Source organism: Glandiceps talaboti, chromosome 21 (assembly GCF_964340395.1).
Source record: "Glandiceps talaboti chromosome 21, keGlaTala1.1, whole genome shotgun sequence".
In the NCBI taxonomy this organism is placed as follows: domain Eukaryota; kingdom Metazoa; phylum Hemichordata; class Enteropneusta; family Spengelidae; genus Glandiceps; species Glandiceps talaboti.
The window spans coordinates 17737792-17750066 of record NC_135569.1 but is presented as its reverse complement, the minus strand read 5'-3'; the positions used below and the strand labels follow the sequence as shown (position 1 = coordinate 17750066).

Sequence of the window (12275 nt, the reverse complement as noted above, 5' to 3'; positions counted from 1 at the left end):
ATTGTTTTTATTAAACTGGAAAAAAGGATAAATATGCCACCTAAGATGGGAAATGGTTGAAAGGTAGTTGAGTAAATTTGAATATGTTGTTGTAATGTTAATGAAATCCAGGTTTTGTTTCTGACCCCAGCTGAGTGGATTTTCATTTATATATAGTGATTTTATTTCTCAAAGTAAACTTGTACAAAGATGAAAGTATTGACTTTGGAAGATTCAATCCTAGTTGTTATAGTTTCAACTGCTTACCATCCACCACCTGTCATGATAAAAATGTCTGCAAGTCAAATCCTTCCCTACAGTCAGGCTTAATTGTGAAAGTACTGCCAGTGGCTCTTCAGTGACTGCCTCTTGTCTGGTTTTCATCAATTCTGTTGGACCACTCAATGTGCTTTAAAGCTGGATAAGAAATGCAACATGTTGTTAGTAAGTCCACAGGTGCAACTCATTGTTAGTAAGTCCATGGTTGCAACTCGTTGTTAGTAAGTCCATGGTTGCAACTCGTTGTTAGTAAGTCCATGGTTGCAACTCATTGTTAGTAAGTCCACAGGTGCAACTCGTTGTTAGTAAGTCCATGGTTGCAACTCGTTGTTAGTAAGTCCATGGTTGCAACTCGTGAATAGTAAAAGTTCACAGGTGCAACTCGTTGTTAGTAAGTCCATGGTTGCAACTCGTTGTTAGTAAGTCCAAGTAAGCCAAGTCAAAGTCAAATCCAACTAGCCAATCATTAGTCCTGTTGTAAGCCAAGTCAAAGTCAAATCCAACTAGCCAATCATTAGTCCTGTTGTAAGCCAAGTCAAAGTCAAATCCAACTAGCCAATCATTAGTCCTGTTGTAAGCCAAGTCAAAGTCAAATCCAACTAGCCAATCATTAGTCCTGTTGTAAGCCAAGTCAAAGTCAAATCCAACTAGCCAATCTTTAGTCCTGTTGTAAGCCAAGTCAAAGTCAAATCCAACTAGCCAATCTTTAGTCCTGTTGTAAGCCAAGTCAAAGTCAAATCCAACTAGCCAATCTTTAGTCCTGTTGTAAGCCAAGTCAAAGTCAAATCCAACTAGCCAATCTTTAGTCCTGTTGTAAGCCAAGTCAAAGTCAAATCCAACTAGCCAATCATTAGTCCTGTTGTAAGCCAAGTCAAAGTCAAAAAATAACTAGCCAATCTTTAGTCCTGTTGTAAGCCAAGTCAAAGTCAAATCCAACTAGCCAATCATTAGTCCTGTTGTAAGCCAAATCAAAGTCAAATCCAACTAGCCAATCTTTAGTCCTGTTGTAAGCCAAGTCAAAGTCAAATCCAACTAGCCAATCTTTAGTCCTGTTGTAAGCCAAGTCAAAGTCAAATCCAACTAGCCAATCTTTAGTCCTGTTGTAAGCCAAGTCAAAGTCAAATCCAACTAGCCAATCATTAGTCCTGTTGTACAGGTAAATGGAGATCAAACAATGAGACCAACCTATAAGCACCCCTATTCTCTGTATGGTAGACTTGTCCTTGAATGCAATATGATAAGATCACACCAAAGTAAAAGATTGCTTAGGCTATAAACAAGCGAACAAGTCACATCATATAATGCTTTAATAAATCTGTTTTTCAGCAAATACTAGTAATCTGTCTTACAATAATTTTGATGTGTTGTCATTAGAAAATAATCTGTACATAGTATTTGACATTGGTATGCAATACAAATAAATAGGAATAGTTGTTAGGTCATTTTGGAGAAAAGGTGGTTGTAATGGGCTATACTCTAGATGCTAAGTTGAGACATGTGGTTAGCAGACCTTAGCTGTGTTAATACTGGATAGTTGTATACAGTAGTGTCCTAAAGTTGTTCAACTGGAACCAGTCTAATGGGTTTAATTCACTGGAGAATGAGATACACAAGGTTAAGGGTCATTCTAGTACTGGCTATAAATGATCACTGATTTTCACTACAAGTGTATATTATACATTTGTATAAGCAGTAGCGCTTCAGTACTGACATATAAGTGATACCGCTTTAGTCCACTTTGATTAGTCTTATTGCTATCACAACTACTCTTGATACCAAACACTAGTTGTAGTGTGTTGGACCCATTTAAAAATTGCTGCTAGGCATATGTCCTGTAATTTACGGCCATTTAGAAAGTGCATCTTGACAATATTAAACACTTTACTATCCATCTCTTCATGTATGCGATACTTTGAATCTCTTGACTGCAAATATCATTAGCACGACTGAACTGAGGTTCAGTAGTGCTATAGGGATCGCCCAGTGTCTTTCTGTGTGTGTGTGTGTGTGTGTGTGTGTGTGTGTGTGTGTGTGTGTGTGTGCGTGTGTGTAAACAACTTAAAGTCAAAAACTGCTGAACCGATTGCCACGATATTTTGTGGGTCCATTACCTTGGGTGTCTTATTAGTTGGGAAATTGTTCAAATCAAAATGATTGCATGACAGGTTTGTGATTTGAGTCAAAACATGTGATTTTTGGTCAAAAAACTTAAACTCAGAAACTACTGAGCAGATTGGTGCCAGATATACCAGATAGTGTTTGATGACATGTATAAGAGGTACAGTCTGTATCCATATACCAGATAGTGTTTGATGACGTTTATAAGAGGTACAGTCTGTATCCATATACCAGATAGTGTTTGATGACGTTTATAAGAGGTACAGTCTGTATCCATACACCAGATAGTGTTTGATGATGTTTATAAGAGGTACAGTCTGTATCCATATACCAGATAGTGTTTGATGACATGTATAAGAGGTACAGTCTGTATCCATACACCAGATAGTGTTTGATGACGTTTATAAGAGGTACAGTCTGTATCCATATACCAGATAGTGTTTGATGACATGTATAAGAGGTACAGTCTGTATCCATACACCAGATAGTGTTTGATGACATGTATAAGAGGTACAGTCTGTATCCATATACCAGATAGTGTTTGATGACGTTTATAAGAGGTACAGTCTGTATCCATACACCAGATAGTGTTTGATGACATGTATAAGAGGTACAGTCTGTATCCATATACCAGATAGTGTTTGATGACGTTTATAAGAGGTACAGTCTGTATCCATATACCAGATAGTGTTTGATGACGTTTATAAGAGGTACAGTCTGTATCCATATACCAGATAGTGTTTGATGACATGTATAAGAGGTACAGTCTGTATCCATACACCAGATAGTGTTTGATGACATGTATAAGAGGTACAGTCTGTATCCATATACCAGATAGTGTTTGATGACGTTTATAAGAGGTACAGTCTGTATCCATACACCAGATAGTGTTTGATGACATGTATAAGAGGTACAGTCTGTATCCATATACCAGATAGTGTTTGATGACGTTTATAAGAGGTACAGTCTGTATCCATATACCAGATAGTGTTTGATGACGTTTATAAGAGGTACAGTCTGTATCCATATACCAGATAGTGTTTGATGACATGTATAAGAGGTACAGTCTGTATCCATACACCAGATAGTGTTTGATGACATGTATAAGAGGTACAGTCTGTATCCATATACCAGATAGTGTTTGATGACGTTTATAAGAGGTACAGTCTGTATCCATACACCAGATAGTGTTTGATGACATGTATAAGAGGTACAGTCTGTATCCATATACCAGATAGTGTTTGATGACGTTTATAAGAGGTACAGTCTGTATCCATATACCAGATAGTGTTTGATGACGTTTATAAGAGGTACAGTCTGTATCCATATACCAGATAGTGTTTGATGACATGTATAAGAGGTACAGTCTGTATCCATATACCAGATAGTGTTTGATGACGTTTATAAGAGGTACAGTCTGTATCCATACACCAGATAGTGTTTGATGACGTTTATAAGAGGTACAGTCTGTATCCATACACCAGATAGTGTTTGATGACATGTATAAGAGGTACAGTCTGTATCCATATACCAGATAGTGTTTGATGACATGTATAAGAGGTACAGTCTGTATCCATATACCAGATAGTGTTTGATGACGTTTATAAGAGGTACAGTCTGTATCCATACACCAGATAGTGTTTGATGACGTTTATAAGAGGTACAGTCTGTATCCATATACCAGATAGTGTTTGATGACGTTTATAAGAGGTACAGTCTGTATCCATACACCAGATAGTGTTTGATGACGTTTATAAGAGGTACAGTCTGTATCCATACACCAGATAGTGTTTGATGACATGTATAAGAGGTACAGTCTGTATCCATATACCAGATAGTGTTTGATGACGTTTATAAGAGGTACAGTCTGTATCCATACACCAGATAGTGTTTGATGACATGTATAAGAGGTACAGTCTGTATCCATACACCAGATAGTGTTTGATGACGTTTATAAGAGGTACAGTCTGTATCCATATACCAGATAGTGTTTGATGACGTTTATAAGAGGTACAGTCTGTATCCATACACCAGATAGTGTTTGATGACATGTATAAGAGGTACAGTCTGTATCCATACACCAGATAGTGTTTGATGACGTTTATAAGAGGTACAGTCTGTATCCATATACCAGATAGTGTTTGATGACGTGTATAAGAGGTACAGTCTGTATCCATACACCAGATAGTGTTTGATGACATGTATAAGAGGTACAGTCTGTATCCATACACCAGATAGTGTTTGATGACGTGTATAAGAGGTACAGTCTGTATCCATACACCAGATAGTGTTTGATGACATGTATAAGAGGTACAGTCTGTATCCATACACCAGATAGTGTTTGATGATTTTATAAGAGGTACAGTCTGTATCCATACACCAGATAGTGTTTGATGACGTTTATAAGAGGTACAGTCTGTATCCATATACCAGATAGTGTTTGATGACATGTATAAGAGGTACAGTCTGTATCCATACACCAGATAGTGTTTGATGACGTTTATAAGAGGTACAGTCTGTATCCATATACCAGATAGTGTTTGATGACGTTTATAAGAGGTACAGTCTGTATCCATATACCAGATAGTGTTTGATGACGTGTATAAGAGGTACAGTCTGTATCCATATACCAGATAGTGTTTGATGACGTTTATAAGAGGTACAGTCTGTATCCATACACCAGCTACAAAGACAAACTGCGTATGTTTCGTTATCCCTGTAATCATACTATACACTGTACACCATACACCAAAGTCACTGTCTTGACCATACACTATTTTTTTCTTTTGATCATGTGATCATAAAGAGTAACATGTAACCCGATATTGAAAATGTTTGAGTTTACATTCATGTAATATTTATGGGAGTAATGTGAAGACTTGCATTAACTATTTGCCCCAAACATGATATTGTAGGATATGAGGATCCAATTTCTGATTAAATTTACCAAAGAACAAGTGATTGTTTCAGTGGGTTCTAGAAAATTGATGTTCTTTGTTGGGTTAGAAAGTGCTTTCCATTGTCTCAGAGATGCACTTCTGATCAGTCCATAGAATTATGATATTATTGTTGTATACACCATGCAATACAGGTATATTATTGTTGTGTACACCATGTAATACAGGTATATTATTGTTGTATACACCATGTAATACAGGTATATTATTACTGTATACACCATGTAATACAGGGATATTATTGTTGTGTACACCATGTAATACAGGTATATTATTGTTGTATACACCATGTAATACAGGTATATTATTGTTGTATACACCATGTAATACAGGTATATTATTACTGTATACACCATGTAATACAGGTATATTATTGTTGTGTACACCATGTAATACAGGTATATTATTACTGTATACACCATGTAATACAGGTATATTATTGTTGTGTACACCATGTAATACAGGTATATTATTGTTGTATACACCATGTAATACAGGTATATTATTGTTGTATACACCATGTAATACAGGTATATTATTGTTGTGTACACCATGTAATACAGGTATATTATTGTTGTATACACCATGTAATACAGGTATATTATTGTTGTATACACCATGTAATACAGGTATATTATTGTTGTGTACACCATGTAATACAGGTATATTATTACTGTATACACCATGTAATACAGGGATATTATTGTTGTATACACCATGTAATACAGGTATATTATTGTTGTGTACACCATGTAATACAGGTATATTATTACTGTATACACCATGTAATACAGGTATATTATTGTTGTATACACCATGTAATACAGGTATATTATTACTGTATACACCATGTAATACAGGTATATTATTGTTGTGTACACCATGTAATACAGGTATATTATTACTGTATACACCATGTAATACAGGTATATTATTGTTGTGTACACCATGTAATACAGGTATATTATTACTGTATACACCATGTAATACAGGTATATTATTGTTGTGTACACCATGTAATACAGGTATATTATTGTTGTGTACACCATGTAATACAGGTATATTATTACTGTATACACCATATAATACAGGTATATTATTACTGTATACACCGTGTAATACAGGTATATTATTACTGTATACACCATGTAATACAGGTATATTATTGTTGTGTACACCATGTAATACAGGTATATTATTACTGTATACACCATGTAATACAGGTATATTATTACTGTATACACCATGTAATACAGGTATATTATTACTGTATACACCGTGTAATACAGGTATATTATTACTGTATACACCATGTAATACAGGTATATTATTGTTGTGTACACCATGTAATACAGGTATATTATTACTGTATACACCATGTAATACAGGTATATTATTACTGTATACACCGTGTAATACAGGTATATTATTACTGTATACACCATGTAATACAGGTATATTATTACTGTATACACCATGTAATACAGGTATATTATTACTGTATACACCATGTAATACAGGTATATTATTGTTGTGTACACCATGTAATACAGGTATATTATTGTTGTATACACCATGTAATACAGGTATATTATTGTTGTATACACCATGTAATACAGGTATATTATTGTTGTGTACACCATGTAATACAGGTATATTATTACTGTATACACCATGTAATACAGGTATATTATTGTTGTATACACCATGTAATACAGGTATATTATTGCTGTATACACCATGTAATACAGGTATATTATTACTGTATACACCATGTAATACAGGTATATTATTACTGTATACACCATGTAATACAGGTATATTATTGCTGTATACACCATGTAATACAGGTATATTATTGTTGTATACACCATGTAATACAGGTATATTATTGTTGTATACACCATGTAATACAGGTATATTATTGCTGTATACACCATGTAATACAGGTATATTATTACTGTATACACCATGTAATACAGGTATATAATTACCGTATACACCATGTAATACAGGTATATTATTGCTGTATACACCATGTAATACAGGTATATTATTGCTGTATACACCATGTAATACAGGTATATTATTACTGTATACACCATGTAATACAGGTATATTATTGTTGTATACACCATGTAATACAGGTATATTATTACTGTATACACCATGTAATACAGGTATATTATTGTTGTATACACCATGTAATACAGGTATATTATTACTGTATACACCATGTAATACAGGTATATTATTGTTGTATACACCATGTAATACAGGTATATTATTGCTGTATACACCATGTAATACAGGTATATTATTGTTGTATACACCATGTAATACAGGTATATTATTACTGTATACACCATGTAATACAGGTATATTATTGTTGTATACACCATGTAATACAGGTATATTATTACTGTATACACCATGTAATACAGGTATATTATTACTGTATACACCATGTAATACAGGTATATTATTGTTGTATACACCATGTAATACAGGTATATTATTGCTGTATACACCATGTAATACAGGTATATTATTGTTGTGTACACCATGCAATACAGGTATGTTATTGTTGTGTACACCATGTAATACAGGTATATTATTGTTGTATACACCATGTAATACAGGTATATTATTGCTGTATACACCATGTAATACAGGTATATTATTGCTGTATACACCATGTAATACAGGTATATTATTGCTGTATACACCATGTAATACAGGTATATTATTGTTGTATACACCGTGTAATACAGGTATATTATTACTGTATACACCATGTAATACAGGGATATTATTGTTGTGTACACCATGTAATACAGGTATATTATTACTGTATACACCATGTAATACAGGTATATTATTGTTGTATACACCATATAATACAGGTATATTATTGTTGTATACACCATGTAATACAGGTATATTATTACTGTATACACCATGTAATACAGGTATATTATTGTTGTATACACCATGTAATACAGGTATATTATTACTGTATACACCGTGTAATACAGGTATATTATTACTGTATACACCATGTAATACAGGTATATTATTGTTGTATACACCATGTAATACAGGTATATTATTACTGTATACACCATGTAATACAGGTATATTATTACTGTATACACCATGTAATACAGGTATATTATTACTGTATACACCATGTAATACAGGTATATTATTGTTGTATACACCATGTAATACAGGTATATTATTACTGTATACACCGTGTAATACAGGTATATTATTGTTGTATACACCATGTAATACAGGTATATTATTGTTGTATACACCATGTAATACAGGTATATTATTACTGTATACACCATGTAATACAGGTATATTATTACTGTATACACCGTGTAATACAGGTATATTATTACTGTATACACCATGTAATACAGGTATATTATTGTTGTATACACCATGTAATACAGGTATATTATTGTTGTGTACACCATGTAATACAGGTATATTATTGTTGTATACACCATGTAATACAGGTATATTATTACTGTATACACCATGTAATACAGGTATATTATTGTTGTGTACACCATGTAATACAGGTATATAATTACAGGTATATTATTGTTGTGTACACAATGTAATACAGGTATATTATTACTGTATACACCATGTAATACAGGTATATTATTGTTGTGTACACCATGTAATACAGGTATATTATTACTGTATACACCATGTAATACAGGTATATTATTGCTGTATACACCATGTAATACAGGGATATTATTGTTGTGTACACCATGTAATACAGGTATATTATTGTTGTGTACACCATGTAATACAGGTATATTATTGTTGTATACACCATGTAATACAGGGATATTATTGTTGTGTACACCATGTAATACAGGTATATTATTACTGTATACACCATGTAATACAGGTATATTATTGTTGTGTACACCATGTAATACAGGTATATTATTGTTGTAATTATACAGTCATATGGTTTCTAACAAACTTGTTAGTAGGAATAATCACACCAAAAATAAAAAAATGATGTATTGTTGAGATAGCAAGTCTTTTTCTTGTATTTCTCCAATCAGAGAATGGTTGGCCCTCTTCTTGTTGTGTTCAGTGAGAACTTTTAAAAACAGCTCAAAATATAAGTTAGCATGGACAGAAAACAACAAGATGTTAAAAAAATGACTGACATATGTCATAACATTCATGTAAATATAATATACAGGAAACACTGATTCAGTTACAAGAACTCAGTAAAAACTGATTCAGTTACAAGAACTCAGTAAACACTGATTCAGTTACAAGAACTCAGTACACACTGATTCAGTTACAAGAACTCAGTAAACACTGATTCAGTTACAAGAACTCAGTAAACACTGATTCAGTTACAAGAACTCAGTAAACACTGATTCAGTTACAAGAACTCAGTACACACTGATTCAGTTACAAGAACTCAGTAAACACTGATTCAGTTACAAGAACTCGGTAAACACTGATTCAGTTACAAGAACTCGGTAAACACTGATTCAGTTACAAGAACTCGGTAAACACTGATTCAGTTACAAGAACTCAGTAAACACTGATTCAGTTACAAGAACTCAGTAAACACTGATTGAGTTACAAGAACTCAGTAAACACTGATTGAGTTACAAGAACTCGGTAAACACTGATTCAGTTACAAGAACTCAGTAAACACTGATTCAGTTACAAGAACTCAGTAAACACTGATTGAGTTACAAGAACTCAGTAAACACTGATTCAGTTACAAGAACTCAGTAAACACTGATTCAGTTACAAGAACTCAGTAAACACTGATTCAGTTACAAGAACTCAGTAAACACTGATTGAGTTACAAGAACTCAGTAAACACTGATTCAGTTACTCGGTAAACAGTGATTGAGTTACAAGAACTCAGTAAACACTGATTCAGTTACAAGAACTCAGTAAACACTGATTCAGTTACTCGGTAAACACTGATTCAGTTACTCGGTAAACAGTAAACACTGATTCAGTTACTCGGTAAACACTGATTCAGTTACTCGGTAAACAGTAAACACTGATTCAGTTACTCGGTAAACAGTAAAAAACACTTAAAACAAATAATTTTCATTGACTGAAACCAATCGGTATGTTATGTTTGATTTAAATAAAGGACAAGATGAACAATAGTGTGAAAGCTATACAGGAAATGCAATCTTTTGTAGACACTGGAATAATGACATGATGTTGGATTAATATTATCCTATACATCTGTTACCATTAATCAGTTTATAAGATACCTACATCTTAAAATATCAAGTCATGCAATTGTGATTGTGTCCTCCAAAACATGCACAACAAAAACAAATTACTTTCAGATGTTTCTTTTTATTTGTAAATTTTGTTGTGACCAGGATTAGTAATAATTTGTTTTACAAGCAAATGTTGCTGGTTGCAAATCCGTCTATGTATAGCCGACATCCTCTACCTTATTTTCTGGTAACAGCTGATCGACTTGGTCCAACATTTCAACACTTTACACCCAAAGATTTGGTGTTCTCTACATTATTTTCTGGTAAAACAGCTGATCAACTTGGTCCAACATTTCAACACTTTATACCGAAAGATTTGGTGTTCTCTACCTTATTTTCTGGTAACAGCTGATCGACTTGGTCCAACATTTGAAGAGTTTATGCCCTAAAATTCTTTTGAATAAAGAGAGCATATTTATGTTTTGTTTTTAAGATTTCATTTGACTTTTCAACAAATGTTGTAATTTTGAAATCTGAAAACTCAGTGTCATTTGAAAAAAAAACCTATTTAAATCTATTTTATGGTGTGCTTTCTAAATAATGTTTTGATATAAATATACGTAGTTTATTTCTGCATGACATAGTTTGTCACATGTTGGCAAAAAATTTAATCACAGTGTAGCCTGATTTATTTCACATGGATTTGTTTGCAGTCAAAGCTCCTTAGGTCATGAACACGTTGGCTTCTATATTACGCTCAAAAAAGCATTGATTAAAATTAATATCCTAATACCATGAGTAACTGAAGACAATAATGTTCAGCCCTACAGACAGAATAGAGTCTTAAATTTCTCATTTCATTTAAGAATTTAGGATAGATTTCCAGAAATGTCTAATTCTCTTGCCGGGTAATAAAGGCTTATACTGATATGTTTTAGTTCATCAAAAGCCATATTTTATCGCTACATAAATTGAATTGATCAATGTCAGTTATGAATTATTTCTGGATATTTATACTTTTCTTTTTGATTTGGTATTTGAATGACAAAGTGGTGTGTCCAGAGAAGAGTTACATGAAGTCATAAAGTTTTCATCAATACATTCATCATAAAAAATGAATTGATTCATTTGTCTATTTCTTTACAGTTCCATCAGCGGTCAGAGCTGTCAGAGTTACCATAGAAACAGTAAGCTCCATTGAACTGAAATGGCTGGTGCCAGAATTTCCCAATGGTGAAGTTTTGGAATATGAAATCCAATATCATCCAAAGGGAAGTTCTGTAGAAGAGAGCAAGATAATTACCAAACAACCAGATGTCGGTAGCAGTCAGAGTACCACAGTTGAAAATCTGGCACCAGGAACAGAGTATATATTTGCGGTAAGAAATCACCAATGTTAATTCTTCCTTTCACACAAAGTGAATATGTATGCATACATAGTATTAAAACGGTTCTTATTGCATGCATTGCACAGTTCTTGTATGTATGCATACATACTTGTTAATGGCAATATGTATCATTTTGGAACAATATCACATATCGATATGGAAAACAACTCATTTTAGTTACATTGAAATCTAGAGAATAATGATATAGTTGCTGTCATTGCCATCATCACCATGAAATATACCAGATGTGTATTGTGTACATATGTGGGTCTGATTTACTCGCTGTATGAACATTCACT

General features: G+C 33.4%; 1 protein-coding gene across 1 annotated transcript in view; it reads left to right on the top strand.

Moving 5' to 3' along the window:
* The window catches only part of LOC144451530 (ephrin type-B receptor 1-B-like), a 222943-nt gene that overhangs the window by 63746 nt on the left and 146922 nt on the right, over window positions 1-12275 (top strand). The window contains exon 6 of the mRNA XM_078142405.1: window positions 11735-11967. Coding sequence (XP_077998531.1) covers window positions 11735-11967 — 233 coding nt within the window. The remainder of the gene's footprint in view (window positions 1-11734; window positions 11968-12275) is intronic.